At 32.8% G+C, this 16,899-nt stretch overlaps 2 protein-coding genes across 4 annotated transcripts; one reads left to right on the top strand and one right to left on the bottom strand.

The window, feature by feature from the left end:
* The first annotated feature begins 314 nt into the window (after positions 1-314).
* On the top strand, positions 315-2,276 carry LOC129873409 (WRKY transcription factor 71-like). 2 transcript variants are annotated; one of them, XM_055948501.1, is made up of 3 exons: positions 315-967; positions 1,090-1,230; positions 1,685-2,276. In XM_055948501.1, the coding sequence occupies exons 1-3, from the start codon at positions 540-542 to the stop codon at positions 2,067-2,069; spliced, it is 954 nt and encodes a 317-aa protein (XP_055804476.1). In that variant the 5' UTR covers positions 315-539; the 3' UTR covers positions 2,070-2,276. The 2 variants fall into 2 exon arrangements, with proteins under 2 accessions (XP_055804476.1, XP_055804475.1); XM_055948500.1 differs by having other exon boundaries at positions 353-967; positions 1,087-1,230.
* A 4,020-nt stretch (positions 2,277-6,296) lies between these two features.
* LOC129873044 (protein REDUCED WALL ACETYLATION 3-like) lies at positions 6,297-15,796 on the bottom strand. Of its 2 annotated transcripts, none has more exons than XM_055948036.1 (16): positions 15,385-15,796; positions 12,792-12,883; positions 12,308-12,445; positions 12,168-12,224; positions 12,017-12,089; positions 10,963-11,121; positions 10,470-10,619; positions 10,102-10,357; positions 9,220-9,335; positions 9,047-9,133; positions 8,836-8,924; positions 8,602-8,664; positions 8,391-8,447; positions 7,657-7,753; positions 7,392-7,550; positions 6,297-6,726 (listed from the first exon to the last, which is right to left on the bottom strand). In XM_055948036.1, the coding sequence occupies exons 1-15, from the start codon at positions 15,418-15,420 to the stop codon at positions 7,395-7,397; spliced, it is 1,626 nt and encodes a 541-aa protein (XP_055804011.1). In that variant the 5' UTR covers positions 15,421-15,796; the 3' UTR covers positions 6,297-6,726; positions 7,392-7,394. The 2 variants fall into 2 exon arrangements, with proteins under 2 accessions (XP_055804011.1, XP_055804010.1); XM_055948035.1 differs by having other exon boundaries at positions 12,308-12,448; positions 15,385-15,786.
* Between the last annotated feature and the right edge of the window lie 1,103 nt (positions 15,797-16,899).

The following is a 16,899-nucleotide window of genomic DNA, read 5'->3' as shown; positions in this document are numbered from 1 at the left end:
ATTTAATTGTCTTATTTTGACTTGATTAGAATTTAAGAAAATAAAGAAAAATTTTGAATATTTTAATTTTAAATTAAAGATATATTGAATGTATCAAAATATTTTTTAATTTTATGATTTTAAATATATTATATAAAAAATTAAAATTAAAAAAATATCAAAAAAGAAAAAAGTCACTTATTTTTCAACGAAGTAAAAAAAAATAGTACAAACAAATTGGAACGTAGCGAGTTATTCATAGTGACAAATGACTAGACCCTAACAATGGACTTGAAACTTTGTAAAACCTTCTTTACAAACGTGGGGTCTACATCTAATTTTTCAAAACTTATATATATCTCTCATTCTACCATTAAAAATTAAAATACAATAAAAATAGACCTTAGCTATAGCTCAATCTAAAAAAAAAAAGGAACTTGTCAAAGTTTAAATACAGACACATTATCAACCTCTTGTCAAACCTCATCCTCCACCCCCACTCCCACCCCCACCCCCCACCCCCAAAACAAAATCCCTTTTCTTCTACTTCTTGTTCTTCAATGGGTGATGAACTAAGAGATTTGTACTATCACCAACCATTTCAAGAAGATTCTTCATCATCAATGGTTCAAAATATACATATGCTTGATCCTTCTTTTATGAGTTATACTAGTGAGTATCTACATGGATCAAGTAGTGATTATATTACTAATAATTCACTTGGAAAACCCTTTGGATTTTCAAATCCATCTCCATTTTCTTCACTTAAAGACGATGATGATCATGATATTATAAAACAAGATCATGTTGATGCTAATATTAATTATATTAATAATGATGTTGTTGGAGGAGGAAGTGAAACCCCAGTTACACCAAACTCTTCAATCTCAAATTCTTCTTCAAATGGTGATCATGAAGATTCTAACAAGAAAGATAAGCAAGTCAAGGATGAAACTTTAGAAGATGGTGAAGATGCTTCTAAAAAAGAGTAAGTACTTATTCAAGATTTCTTATTACTCAGCTTCTTTATGAGAAAAGTTCTCCTTTTGTCTCTTTTTTTATATTCATTTGATTTATTTATTTTCATTGAAATTATGATATGTATAGTAGTAAAGCAAAAAAGAAAGGAGAAAAGAAGCAAAGACCACCAAAATTTGCATTCATGACAAAGAGTGAGGTTGATCATCTTGAAGATGGATATAGGTGGAGGAAATATGGACAAAAGGCTGTTAAGAATAGCCCTTATCCAAGGTGATTCCTTTTTTTTTTTGTTGTTGTTGTTCATTTCTTTAAAGAATTCATAAAACCCTAAATGAACACACTTCTCTTCCATCAAGAATCCATATAAGGTAGCTAGTTAGTCAAATCTATGGTATTTAACTAGTGATTTGATAGCAAATTTTCTTTTTCTTAGTCCACATGGTTACCTACTAGTATAAAGATTGTGTTCCCACTTCCCACTTCCCTAAATTATGTTCCCACTTTCTTGTTCAAGAAATTAAGCTTAGATTCAAAGGTGCAAACTGGTCAAATCTTATTATTAAACAATTGAAATTTCATACTTCTGTCAAATCCTCCCTATCTTCCGATAAACTTTTTCGATCAATCACCAATATCATGATTTTCTTCTTTAAGAAGAAACAGTACTTTTGTAGAAACTATATTGCATAATAATAATACGCTTGTTTGTTTTTGTAAATTGTAGAAGCTATTATAGGTGCACAAGTCAAAAATGCCAAGTGAAGAAGCGTGTGGAAAGGTCATATCAAGATCCATCCATTGTTATAACAACATATGAAGGTCAACACAACCATCATTTGCCAGCTACTCTCCGCGGTAGCGTTGCAAGAATGTTGAATCCTTCCATGTTAGCACAAACATCACCATTAATGGCACCACAAGCAACTTTTCATCAAGAATTCATCGTGTCACAAATGCCTCAATTTTATGGACATGGCAATGCTTTTGGAAATTCCCCAATGTATCATCAAAATCTAAATCATCAACAGATGCAGCTACCTCCTCATCATGACTATGGACTTCTACAAGACATGGTTCCTTCTATGTTTAATCTTAAACAAGAACCATGAGATTATTAATCTTGAGGCTTTGATCTCTAATTAACCCTACTTGAAACTTTAATTTATTTATAGCTATTTCATTTTCCTTTTCTTTCTTTCTTTTTGTAGTAATAATCTAGAGATATAGATGGACTCTTCCTTAATATCTCATGTATTATATATATTTTAGTACTTCACCATTATATATACTATCTAATTTTCTCTTCTTTGAACTTATATAGATGCATGCCCTTTTGAATTAATGCTTTTAAATTATACTTTGAGGTATTCTTTCATATTGGAGGAAGCAGCAATTCTTCTTTTCTCTTAAGGTGGATTTGATCAACATTATGAGGTAAATTAAGGCATGGATTTATATAATTCCTTTTGATCTTGGATTTGCTTGAATCATCTTATTTATTCCCAAGCTATACGTGCATATTCTCATGTAAAGATGGTAAAAAAAAAATGTTTAAGAGAGATTGATATACAACACATGTATGACGAGATCATGAATTTCAGAATTTTGAGTTTATAGGTTCTGGATTTTAGTAAAGACAGTTTACTGAAAGTAGATTTCCCAACACAAATACAGTCTTGAGAAATATAGCTTGCGTGGAGTGCATTTTATTGTTCTTATAAATTTCTTCCTTGCATTTTGCTCCTATCCAAAGTTGCTAGTTAATTAATTGTATTTAGGACGATAATAAACCTATATTGTAGTCTAATAATGATTGTTTTTCCTTTTCTAATTGGATATTAATAGAACAAGTCATCATCTCTATTGATTTTTGTAAAGAAAGTTCTATGCATATTCAAAACCCTTTTTAAGGTAGAGTTGGATTCATGTTTTGAAATTGGCCATGTTCCTACGGTAATCTCAAGTTAATATAGAATTATATCTTCGCTTATAATCAATTATTTTTATCAATATTTTGTTGATTTCTTAATACAAATACATGACCAGTACAAAAGTCATTAGGTTAATTCCCGTCGATCCATATCTTAAGAGCTAGATTGCTCCTGTTTTAAGGAAAATTCTACCATATTGCAAAGACTTTATTATATATACGCATTCATTTAAATTCCCTTTATGAAAGGGTAATATTTGTTGAATTTAGCCAAGCACGTGGTGTGACCGCAGCATTTTTTTTTTTCTTTAACTTTTGGATGGCAAAAGAGCTTTCTATAATTGATGTGAAGTAATAATTAAGGGGTTATGAACTTTAATAAATTGTCATTTCCATTGAGAAAACACATTAAAAAAACTAGAGGTGGGATCTAATACTATGAATATAATCAAATCACGAGAAAAACGTTATGTTATATATGTATATTACTATTTTTGATCATGACTAAACGTAATTCTTATTCTACTTTTAAATTTTAATTATTGGTGCAATGGATCATAGGAAAGTTACATTCAAATAACAAGTGTGACTTTGAACTAAAAAAATGATGCATATAGATAGGATTTTGAAATTTTGTAAATTAATCCATATCCATAAAGAATCTTGAAAATAGAGTATGCTAATGATACTTGGTGGAGGACTAAGCTAGTACATTTATGAAGAGGGAAAAAAGCTTATTTTAGTTTAGAAAAGAATTGAAATTCATAGTAAATGGTCCTAGTTTAGTTTATTTTTAATCAAAATTGAAAAATAAATATTGAAGGTTAGTTAGTTAACAGACCCCATGCCCCATGGAATCAAAGAATAGTTCCTGGAAGATATGATTTTGTTTATTAAAACCTTCATACTTTTACTTGTCAATTATACGAAAATAGATATTCACTTTTACTTGTTCAAATTAAAATATCAATAGATAATTTATCACTTAGTTTTGAATGTATCCTTATCACCTTATTATTAATTATATTTTTAAAATGATATAGTAAATTGTTTTATTTTATATATGAACTAGTTAGTGTGAAAGAAAAAAAGCAATAGTCAAACAAAAAAACAAATAAAGGGAACTAAAAAATCGGCTGTCTTTGATGAGAAAGGCTCAACGGTCAACTAATAGCTATTTGACTTTGACTCTATTAATGATAAAAACGATACAAATAGGAAATATATATATATTTATCTTCGAATGAAACTAATTAAGTTGATTCATAAAATTACAAGTTGCAGAAGAATTGAAGCAAAAAATTGTTTTTTCTTGGAACGTTTCAATAAAATATTGGAAAATGTCATATATTCGGCTAGTCGAGTACACATCTGTTCATATTGACACTTGATTTTTTTTCCATAGTACGTTTAAATTACCTATTTCTTGAAATAAAATGTTATACTTATATGAGTTCTGGCTTTCAAAATAAAGTTATATATCTTTGATAGAAAAGACCTTTTTATTCCCTATGAAGTGAGATTTTTTGCTGTAAAAATGAATAAATCAAGCTTTAAAGCAGATATAAAACACTGAGTAACAAAATCAAACCATAAAATAGATACGAGGCTTTTCGTGCCGTTTGGGTTTCTTTACCATAAATATATGACACAAAATAAGTGGAGTAGTTCATATTATTATAAATCCAAATAGTAAACTCTTGCATAATAAATATATCAACATGTGCAGCTAATCTTCTAACAAGCTTACTATGATATCTTTAATTTGTCCAACTACAGTTTGAAGGTGAAAATTTGATGGCGCACTCTGTTTTGACATTGTTATTAATTTTGTACTCGCCTTTAAATAAAAGTTTTATATGAATGCAGTTTATGCATTTCTCTATGAAGTTCAGGCAAAATGGTTGGCCTTTAGTTGTATAACTGATTGAAGTTTAACTATTTTTATTTGAACTTTAGTCATATATGTGCATGAACTTTGGTCAGAAAATGACTGAAGTCAGGAAAAAATGATTGAACTTCAGATATCATATATCTGAAGTTATCTCAAAATGGATACACACCCAAAAAAAATAATTAAAAAATGGACTCGGGTTAAATGGAAACGTTATAATAAGTGTAGATATACTTAATGATCCTGTTCATTTATTTACTAAGCTTATTTTCATTCGTCTAACTCAATCATATAAAAACTAGGTTTATTATAGCTTAAGTTGATTCATGAAGAAATCTCGTTAAAATATTTTAGTATTTATATGTTATAAAAGTCATAATAAATAAAAAAACTCATATTAGTCCATTAATCTTTGAACGGGCAAAAATCGTGTATATTGAAATTTTTCCCATTAATAATCATGTCAGTTTGTTCCCATATATAACATGTAAACCCAAGTTGACCTCAATATTCCTCACATGAAAAACTATTATTTTGTATAGACAAGACTTTGATATTTGAATTGAAATTATTATAATAAAATATTGTATGATTAAAAGATGAGGTATAGATTTGAGTGAATCAAATTTAAAAATATTTTCGGACATATTGAAGATGTCAAATACTATTAAATTAGGTGAAGCACATGGAAGCAGTAAGTCAGAATTCAAATAGCGATCTTCCGCCAGATGAGGCTAAATTGGAATTATGTAAGTACCTCCAAACAGAACAGTGGTCAATTTTGTTGTTATTATTTGTATTATTTGTAATTTGGGAGAATAATTGACCATAGATTTGGCATGGCCATTAAATAATTATATATTGACAGATACGATTTAAATCGTGAAACTTGACGGTCTAATTTCTGTTAATTGCACATGATTACACTGTCGACCAGATAATATGTCGTTCTTGTTAGTTTATTGATATTATAAAATATATTGGCATGGAGTGGTCCGTATGCCTATAGAGTTAGCATTTTCCCACTAAATTCTGCAGAAATTTCAGGCTGATAATCGACGCAAGGAAATGTTTTTCATAATTTTAATACAGCATGGGGAGTTTATGTGAATTAAAAAAGAATCTGAAAGTAAGTCAGATTAATTTATAAAATTAACTTTCATCTTGATTTATTTGCTTTATGATATACGGCGATCAGCGATTAGTCCACGCAGCCCAATTAACTAATCGGGGAGATTTGATTTTGTGGTTCAATACAAATTATATTTATCGAATTTTTTTTTGCAGGAAATCCATAAAAAAAAATTATAAATAAAATACAAGAGATCTTTATAGGATTATTTTTTTATATTCAAATTATAAGTAGACATAAGAAATCATTTCCTCTTGGGGCAACAAGTCTTTTACTCAACAATACCTTTTAAAGGACGAATTTCAGCCCCATGGAATTGCAATCTGAGAACTTGCAAATGTTTCATACAAAATTTGACAAACAATAAGAAAGAACTCTGCTAGAGATAAAAACAATTGCATTAGCCATGAATAATTCAAGTCTGCTAAGTAGAGAACACAAGTACACTTATCATGCCTATATTTCTTTATCGTATCACTAAGTAACGAGGAACATATATGACTATGAAAGGCAAAGGGCAAAGAGAACCAAAAAATTGAATACACGTGGTAATTGATATCATACAAATTATTGTCCCACGCAGAAGCAGGAATTTTGAGGCAGAATCCAAAACTAATTGCTTGTGTGCTCGAATTTAGCAACTGCAAGTGATACTTCCACAAAACTATTGGCAATTACATGCTTTGCAAGCTGGCTTTGAATATCAACATCTTTATCCCATTCAAGAAAAACAATATGACTGATTTCTCATTTCCACATCTTGTTTAGATCTTCTAGAGTGCTGTGTCATCCAACCCGTGGCCATACAACCTGCCTTAGAATGATGTACTTCAGACAAATGGTTGTACCAAATAATTCCAAGCAGGAAAACGCACACTAGGTTGATTCATCTGATAATGTATGCAAGCAATCTTACATACTATTTGTTGAGGGAAGGGGGGATGAAGTGACAGAGTAGATGGTATTAACTATGCGTTGGCAAATAGAATAAGAACTTGGCATTAAGGAAAATACTTTCCATAAAAGATTATATGCGAAAATTATTTTACCTTGAGAAATTATCTTCTGGATCATTTTTCAATGTTTGATCAAGTATAAGAGTTGGTAAAACAGGATAATTGTACAGGATGGAGGATAAGGCACAAATAGTGTTTTAGGAGTAATGTATTTGAGTACTAAAAGTTGATAACAGTATCTAAGTGCTGGTTGAAACAAATGATATGGAGAGTAAGATATGACATGCAGTGTATATTAATAAAAACTTTCTGACTATTAAGGTAAAAGAAATCATTTTCTCCCTTTAGTAGGAAGTACTGTCCTTTGAGAAAATAGCATTTCCAACAAGAAGATAACCAAACACTAAAAACTAAGATTCTTGAGAAAATATTCTTAAGAAAAACGTTTTCAATCATACCAAACCACACAGCACCTTTTTTAATTTTTGTTTTTTGGACAAGTAGAGTATAAGAACTTACACATCAATGAGGGATCTGAAGAAGAATAAAAGAAAGGCAATATATGGACACAGAAATCACGATCCCGGCAATGAAGTTGTGAAGCAGCTTCTGATTGTCTCTTGTGGGAACGAAAACTGTCTTGAGTGTATTGGTTAGTTCAAAAAGCCTATATGATATCTGCAGAAGGAAAGTGGAATGCCCGATTAAAAAAACAGATGGAGAGGACCAGATAGCACAGCTAAAAATATTCAGGAAAAGGAGAAGTGAGAGAACATAAGCTTACCAAAACGTATATTGCAGTGACAAGCATAAAATTAAGCAAAGGATAATCTGGGATAAAGGACAGGAGCCACTTAGGCTGTCCATTCGGTATGTTTGATCTGCACATGAAGTCAGGAAAGAATAAGAACTCAAAGCATGCTGGCCTTATCAGCTCAACCAACATATAACTAAACATTCTCTGACGAGATACAAGCTTTGGGAAAAATTACTCTGGCATTACAAGGAAACCACGTAAAAGTTCTGAGTAACTTTAGAAACAGGCTGGGAATAAAGTATATTATGTAAGAATAAGGATGTCAATCATTCATAGATAAGAAATTGGTAAGAAACTTAACCACACAGAAAATGCTTAAGTTAGCAAAGTACCTGGAAAATGTTGCAGGGTGATAGAATGTTTTTATGGTTTATGAGTAATTAAATAGAGGGCAACCATTGAATTGCTCAAACCACTTCCATTTAGAAGTTTAAATGGTTTGAGAGGGGAGCTTTTATTTAATATTTTAGGTTTGCAATACACTCCCTTATGCACAAGCTGATTCTGCTTTTGTAGGTTAAGCATGTGGAAAGTGTTGATGGGTGACAGAGGCTCAATGCGGGATCTCCGAAATACCACATCAAATTGTGTGAACTGTCTCATCTAAAAGTTCAACTATCAAATGTGGAACAGTTTTATTTATTTATTTCAGGTCTGAAACAACAACAAACATTATATTTAGAAGAGTGAAATCCACACACCTCAGCCAGATGTGGAACTGCGAGATATAGGTTTCCAAGGTGATTTTGCCCAGCCACCTAGAAAAGTAGAGCACCTAACAGTTAAAGAAGCGGAAAGAAAAACACTCCAACTAAGTGTAAAGATTAGATGAAAATATTAATCATCTGGACAGGAAAATGAAGGTATAAGGTCTACGAGACACCAGCACAAAATGAGTCAATAGAATCTTACGCAAAGAGAGTCAAGGAGAAATTTCGTAGCTCCTGAGTAAAATTCCGCAAGCAGATGTATACACTGAAAAGAGGAAAATAAAATGAGAAAGTAGTACAAGACATCAGAAGAGAAATCAACGATATACTTTCTTTGCTTTGGCACATCATAGGCAAGTGATGATTGGTGTTGTATACAAAGTTCACATTTGGAAATGAAGGGCTCAAACAGAATTAATAAAAGTTTAATACATACGTTATGGGAATCCATGACGTGTAGGGGTGGAACTTGTTGTATGTGTTTTTGTCCAGCTTGTATATGTATTCGTACCACAAGTACCCAATCTGATGAAGACAGATGAAAAAACTTAGCAAATTGGAGGAAGAAGAAAATGGGAAAAAGAAAGACACGCTGCAGCAGCAAAATACAATTGGTGTTATTTTAGAAACACGATAAATCTACTCACAGCTACAGCAACAGTAACAATTGATGTCTTAATTGTTCGTCTCCGCTTAGGTTCGGACTCCTCCAGTTTCTCCATCCACTTTTCAACCTGAAAGGACAAGATCCACCAAATATAAGTCCTATACAACGAGTGAAAGACAAAAGAATTAAGAATTAGAGTTCTACTGAGTTTACATTAGGGTGAAAGTAGGCATATATCATGCCAATAATCCATATATATCGGTCCAGCCCAGATCTGAAGTGCCATTCATGCAACCGAGGGAGATCAGGCTTGGCTGGATCAGTGTACCCTACAGTTTGATAAAGTAGAAAACGATCATCAGGTGACAGGGGCTTAAGCCAGAATCATAGAAAGATTAAAAAAATAAAAGAACGACAAGAAAAAGGGGGGAAAGGATTCTTTGGCGTTCACCCTACAACATGAAATACAAAATACCACTTGAACAGTTGTGTAGCGTTGCCACTACAATTATATATGTCACCTTTCTTGCATATATTGATTGCACCTAAGATAAGCCCCTCTTAGCACGAAGATTGGTCCATCAGTCCATTTTTCTACAGATACGTGATTTTCATGAAGATGTCTTATCAAATTCTATATCTATTTCTGAACCATGTCAGCTTTTTTTTTGTTGCTGTTGATAACTGTGGTGTCTGGGGCGCATCTTGACTAATTCCACGGGATCCCTTCTACCTCCCACCAACACCAGGTACCAGGTAACTCTGTCCACCATAGTTAGGACAGAGGGAAGAAATCACCTATTTTTGTGGCACTACTGGAACCTGAAACCTCATGGTTCTCAACCCATGAGCCATGTCACTTACGGCGATATTAGTTTTGAGAACTTATTACCAAATTTATATTGATGGCATTTGTCATTACTAATAGTCATACTATTCATCTTAAGCATAATATTGCATGAAAAAATAGGTAGCATTTTCCACAACACAGCTGAAGTGACATCCAAAGCGAAGTTCTCCTTGTCCGAAAACATGAAACAGTATGTATTTAAAGTGATTTGGAGAAAGAAAAAGAGCAAGTGCACCGAAACCAACCTAACATAAATGTGAAAGGCCCCCAAAGAAATTCAAAAACTCCAGGAATCTCCCAAATCAAGATAACCACGACAAAGCACATAACAAGCTTCAGAGCCATCACTGATCTTTTGTCGTTGTAGTTGTAGCCAATGCCAAGGGCTCCATACACCATGAGAGTAAAAAGTGTGTGCATTGGGCAGATGTAATACAGCACGTAGTCATTGTTAAGAACAATACAACAAAATATTACGAAGAAATTCAGCCTCCACATCATCTGCACACAGGCGAAAGTTGACCACAGTAACAACATTGAACCTAAGAAATGTAAGAGGAAGCCACCAAGAGTCTTCTAATGTAAGGTAATAAAGAATAATAAATAATGTTACCTGAGCAAACCGAGCAAGACTAAAATCTTTTCTGATGTAATAATAAGAGAAGTTCCCAAAACCGGTCATCCATACATATGCAGCAATGAACACACGAATAGCATTGTATATCTCTGTTGCAGCAAAATAATGATACATCAAAAAGAGGACCTGTTGCAAACAAAAGGATGGATAATTTAGACTCTGCAAACATCATATACTGTAGGAGTATAAACGAAGAACACAGGCCAAATCCACAGGAAATTTAAATATATATATATATGCACACACATTGAACAGAGACTCTGCATGATTTACTGCTTCTTAATATTAAAACATTGAACAGAGAAGTTGTGCAAGAATCATGTTGTGACATTGTAACACATTCACTGGAGAGACGGAGAAACAAAGAGAGCAAATGGAAGGTATTGCTCTAAAGAATTGCTGATCAGATCTACTTCTTACTAAACAAAAGGATAAGTAGATCAAGAAAAATCTTGTAGAAAACACTTGCCTGCATCCATCCTTTCCACTCCTCTGTCTGATGACGGTTAAGATAAAGCAAGGATTTTCCAGAAAATGCTGATTTGTCATTGTGTTTCTTGAGAGAAGTCATTGCTGCAGCTATGATCAGAAGACAATAGAGAAAGAGGAAGAGATCCCGATTGTAGCTCTGTTCACGAAAAACAAAATAAAACAGAACCTTGTTATTTTGAGCTACACTTACGAGGATGCAATAATGCATCTTATAACTCCACAATGGAGTTGGCATGCGGAAAGTATGATTCCAGAAATGATACAGAAATCATATGATGTCCTACGTTCTAGACAACTACCAATGCAGATCCTGTACTAAACACTCCATACCAAGAATCAAGTACAAAACTAAGTGGATGGGCACAAGAAAGCAAAGAAGACACCAATTTAATCTAGAATGAGTGTGATGCTTGTGGTAAAAAAAATTATATATGGAAAATTTGAACTTTCCAAATGAACCAATTAAAGTAAAGACAGATCCAAAATTTTATCCAAAGTAGGAATGAATTTACACATTAGCATGCATATCATATATATGCTAGTAAACCTTCTTTAGAATAATATTAAAATTAGTTCCATTGGAGCACAGCATGCTAAAGTTTTGATAAAATTCTTTCAAACAACATTAAGACAAAAGTTACATAGCACAATCCCACATCTAACAGTTCAATCTGGATACTACCTTCAGGGAAGGATAATGCACAAGAAGATTCACAAAACTTTTAGGCTGAACTGGCTGTGTATATTGAACACAGTATGCAGACAAGAAGTTACTCAAGATGCACCACCAATGGCAGAGCCAAGATTTTCACTAAGGGGGGTCAAAATACAAAGAAGTAAAAACACGAAGAAGCTAAGGGGGTTTCAACATCTACTATATATACATAAATATGATTTTAACCAGGCACTACTCTACCTAGCTCCACTTCTGGGCACCAAAAAGTGCTTGTGCACATCCACGAGGTTAGTCAAAAGCATGATCTAGAAAGTCATCTCATGAAGCATTATTTAAACATTAAAAGGTCATGAACCTTGGTAGAATCTGCGAAGAAGTTTGTGCGGTCACAGATATAGTAATAAAATAGGATTCCCCCAAATTCGGACCTGTATGATTGAAAGACAACCACATTAGTATGTTGAAAAAGATGCATCCTGCATAATCAAAACAACCAAGAGACTCACATTGCCCTTAAAGTTGCTCGATTTTCAAGCAAAAAGGAGTCCTCCATCGTTAGAAACCTATAAAATAATAAAGAAGTGTTTCATGAAGAATTAATTAAGAAAGTTCAAGGAAAATCCACCAATCTGCACAGTGGACTGACCTAACTATATTTGTTTTTATTGATGAACTAGACGACTTCGTAGATGCAGATCTTGACAGACCTCCTTCCAGCAAGACAGCTCGATCTTCTTCCTTGATTGTTGCATTTTCCAATTCAACTAGATTATTATCAGAATGACTGCTGTCATAGAAAAGACAACAATATAAGATTTTTTAAAAAAAAAACTTATAATTAAGATAGTACAATTGCTTGTATGTTTTTGTGTAGATAAAACAATCACATTTGCTTTCAGAGATCAAGTTGCCTAAAGATACAGTTCACTAATGATTAACACATAGCATCCATGTCTACAAGGTCCATCGTGAATACTGAAGGGGCTATATGAGTTCTCATAATTTTTCCTTTTCCTTATCCGATGGATTTTCAACTGGTTGGTTATTTGCATGTTGAAAATTGAGCGAGTCAACTTAGTGAGTAGGGGGGGTTGTTTACTTCATTGCAAGGATTGAGCTGGTTAACTTACACTTTAGACGGGAACAACCACTTCTTGTACTCCAACCACTCAGAGTATAACCATGCAACAAGGATGGGGATAAATCCAAGCAAAAATGACACCTGCGACATGAAAAGGGAAATCCTTCAGTAGATTCTAGATATATTTGCCTTAACAAAATAAAGACAAAACAAGCAAACCAACGAAAATGATGAATAATGTTCCACGTTGCAGAAGCGCAAGTGCAGGAAATCTTACTCCATAAAAACTAACACGCAAAGATAATTCCACATCAACCCTATTCTACGAGTTCATTAATAGTATCTTCCATCCTCCAGGAATCGAATCCCCCATTTCTCCCTCTCTCTCTCCCCTCCCCCACCCAAGCAAACGAACCAAATAGTAAAGACCCTTTTTATCCAGATACACATGTTCCTACAAATGAAATTAAACTTTATCGAGTTTCATCAATCAAGTGAGCTGACTGAGATTTGGTATCAATTATTAAATTATTGTTTTTTTAATTCTAAGTAGTAAGAGTTAAGTTTATGTAAGAGCATTAAGACACTAAGATAGTGCGCCAAAAGTTACAGATTGTGAAGTTTTCTGAGTGTATCTATTATAGAATCTACATCATTTCCAGTGAACAGGTCGCACCAGCTGGCAAAAAAGTACATTTGTGCTTAAGGATATGTAAATTTCACGGTTTGCCTTCAAACGTACTATTGTTTCTTTCTGTCCAGATTGTCCACCAAATGACCAAAGGTAAGTGTTCCAAAGCTTGTGAGTTTATTAAATATTGTTGTTGTTAGGCATCGAAGCAACAAAATTGAACATTCTCTTACAATAGATCAGAATTCCCGTACCTATTTTCTCTGATATATGACGTCAAATTTAGTGGCAAGGACATGTCTACAGAAGCAGCAAATAGTTAAAAACGCATTGAACACGACCAATCAATTGTACTATAATTAGCTCTTACACACACCTGATACCTATCTATTCACTAGAAAGCAGGTTTGCATAAGCAACTCACCATAAAATTCTTTTTAAATCAAACAAAAGAAAGACAAAAGGTACAAAAAGGAAAGAAAACTACCTTCATAATGAACGCAGAAGTTGCAAACAGGGCTAAATGCCAAAACCCAAGTTGCTTAAACTATGGGAGTCAATTTCTAAAGTTTTAAATCTAGCAAGATAAGCCAATTTCTAAAAAGCGAAAATCCACCACTAGCTTAGACCAATTTCAATGTTTTAGTTTCATTAGATTGGTGATTAAAAGACAAGCAGCATAGCTGGAATCTAAAGTGTACTTATTGGAGTGACCATCTGTTTTTGGATCTCATCGTCACAATCAACTTACTTATTTTCTCCCGGGGCCTTCCCCACCAACAATAGAGGGGGCGGGGGGGAGCCAGTAAGAGCCATCCCTTTGTTGCTTTAAGTGATGTAGCAACGAGAAGCTAGGGGTTATCACTTCATGGGTGAAGCCATGCGCTTCAAAGAAATTTGTGTTTCAAACAATGGCGCGAATGTGATCAAAAGAAAAATAGATAGTTCTTTGAATCACGATTTTGAAAAGTTGGATTATTATTGGCACTATTACATATCAAATGTTGAAATTGATGATTTTAATTGCAATTTGAGTATTCTAGTACTACAATCATCTATGTTTGGTACTTCTTAATTTTCATAAAATTTTACGCTGCACTTCTCGCTTTTCGCTTCAAGCCCAATGAACCTTATAGCTTTTGAGCACTTTTCATTTATATGAACACACCGCAGATCAAATCACTAAAACTATTAAAGTATATAGAAGTTGATGGATGGCACTTTAGAGAAACGTTTTAAATTCAGAATTACATCTTTTTGATAACGAACTCGAAATCAAATCTTTAACCATCTTTTACCGATGTTAACCACCCTACTGTTTCATCAGCTCTAACGACGACAGAATTACGAATATAATATCAACAAATCAGTATGAACTTCCAAATTATTGCTTCTACTGCATGAAACAACAACAACATGCTGCCACCCTCAATATATAAATATGAGCACTTGAATCTTAATATAATTTTGGTGTTTAACCCCCTAGCATATATGAAAACAATGTAGCAGCAAAATCAAAAAGTAAACAAAAAGGAACCACCTCAAAGAAACAACTTGAAAAATTAACCACTTTAATATACTAGACTCAAAGCAGAAAAAAAATTAAATGGAAGAACAAATGTTATCACTAGCAAAAAAAGCTGTTTGTTTGGCTAGCTTCTGTAATCAACAACAGTTAATCCCAGTAATAACATGCTGCAACTCCTTAATAGAAGAGACTTATGAACTCAGAATTTCCAAAATTTCACAGGAAACACTTAGATCTCCTCATCTCAATGCTCTTAGATCAAAATTCAGCAAGCTTCTTATCATTTTAACTGATAAACTTCTGTAATTATACTCCTCAAATAGATCCGACTCAAAAGAACTCACAATTATTACTACACTCCGACATTTCGAACAGTTTCAACTATTTAAAGGATCCAAATCAAAAATTATAAACTTCGCTAACTTAAAAAAGTATAATCACTCATTAATATAACACAAAAACGATCAGCAAAAGCATTACTACCTGTCCAGGCGTCAGAGGACCGGAAACTGCCGCCATTTTCCCCCAAAATTATACTACTATATGGATCACCGACAAGTGAAATACGCTGAAACAAATCGATTCCGGCGAATTGAACCAGAGAAAAGTTCAGCAATGAGATTGTGTATTCACATACATTATATGTACGTATATATTGAATCGAGAGGAAGAGGTATATGTATATATAACAAAGAAGAACTGTTTCAATCCCCTTCCCTATATGGAGAGATCTGAAGCAATGAAGAAAATGAAAGGAGGAGACTCCCCGGGTAGGCCGTGGCGGTGGGGGTGGGGTGGGGTGGGGTGGATGAAACGACGTCGTTAGCTATGGTATAAGTTTTGGCTTCAGATTTATATACAGAAGGAATGTCTTTGTCCCTCTTTTCTTTTCATACCAACTAGCGGTTGTGGTTCTAGGTGGTGGTATTTTATTTTTAGTAGTTATTGGTGTTTGATTAATTTAAATTTGTATCGAATAAGAATAGTTACAGAATAATGTTCCTTATTAAACACATTTTTTATATTCAATACTCAAAATCAAAAATTCTAAATAACTTCATCCACAACACAACACACTTTGGGGGGGTTTTCATTTAGTTGCTAGAACACTGTTTTCGTACGCGCTATAGCTGTCTAAGGTTTAAACTTAGAAAAAAAATGAATTAAAATTACCAGATTCTATGTACTATCAATCCATTAAAGATATTAAATAGAGAATTAAATTTTACTTTCTATTATTTCTAATAATCACTATCATAGTAGTTTTTTAAAAAAGTCATGGAAATTGTTGGTATTAATTAAATAGTTAGAAATAAATTGAAAATATTCAAGCGGAGAAAAGCAAGTAGTGAACGTTTTTTTTTTATTTGTCTATGCTTTGCTAGAGAGAATTACTAGGTACTTGTATAGTTAAAAGATAAAAAAAAATTAAAAATTCATTGAGGTGCGTGCATGTTGATCGAACATTGCACTTATAAAAAAATATATAGAAAAAGGTCCATAGTTAGGATTTAGTTTTGAGTATGTTAAGGATTAATAATGAGGATCTCATTTGAATATATTATGCATTGAACAATCCTAACTTGCTACAATACTAGGGATTAGTTGGTTGAACTCTACTACATGGACAATCAATTATTGAGATATCTATCATATGTAGAATTGATTCTTAATCCTTTTGTTTTAAGAAGTTTAATCATGATTGCATTACTAAGAAAGTTAATAATTAAAGTCATCCTCCCACCTGCTCACATACAAAACCAACATTGTTATTATACATAATAATAATAATAATAATAATAATAATAATAATAATAATAATAATAATAATAATAATAATAATAATAATTATCAACCAAGTAATATCAACCAAGTAAAATGGTTGTCCACTTAAAATGGTGGATAGTCCATTTACTTTTTAAGTGGATAAAATGCCCATTAATATTTTTCTCCACTTGTAAATATGGCTATAAATATAGCCTTAAACTTCAATGTAAA

Source organism: Solanum dulcamara, chromosome 11, assembly GCF_947179165.1.
Source record: "Solanum dulcamara chromosome 11, daSolDulc1.2, whole genome shotgun sequence".
NCBI lineage: Eukaryota > Viridiplantae > Streptophyta > Magnoliopsida > Solanales > Solanaceae > Solanum > Solanum dulcamara.
Note: the sequence above shows the minus strand (reverse complement) of the source record. Positions and strands in the feature narration are given on the sequence as shown.

Bases quoted from the DNA above. Each gene is read 5' to 3' on its own strand.
- LOC129873044 (XM_055948035.1), bottom strand. From the start codon at position 15,420: ATGGCGGCAGTTTCCGGTCCTCTGACGCCTGGACAG. The intron at 11,122-12,016 runs GTTCATGACCTT...TTTCGTGAACAG, and splicing joins TCTTCGCAGATTCTACCAAG to AGCTACAATCGGGATCTCTT. The intron at 10,358-10,469 runs GTAACATTATTT...GCCTGTGTGCAG, and splicing joins GTCTTGCTCGGTTTGCTCAG to ATGATGTGGAGGCTGAATTT.
- LOC129873409 (XM_055948500.1), top strand. From the start codon at position 540: ATGGGTGATGAACTAAGAGATTTGTACTATCACCAACCATTTCAAGAA. The intron at 968-1,086 runs GTAAGTACTTAT...TGATATGTATAG, and splicing joins GAAGATGCTTCTAAAAAAGA to TAGTAAAGCAAAAAAGAAAG. The intron at 1,231-1,684 runs GTGATTCCTTTT...TGTAAATTGTAG, and splicing joins AAGAATAGCCCTTATCCAAG to AAGCTATTATAGGTGCACAA.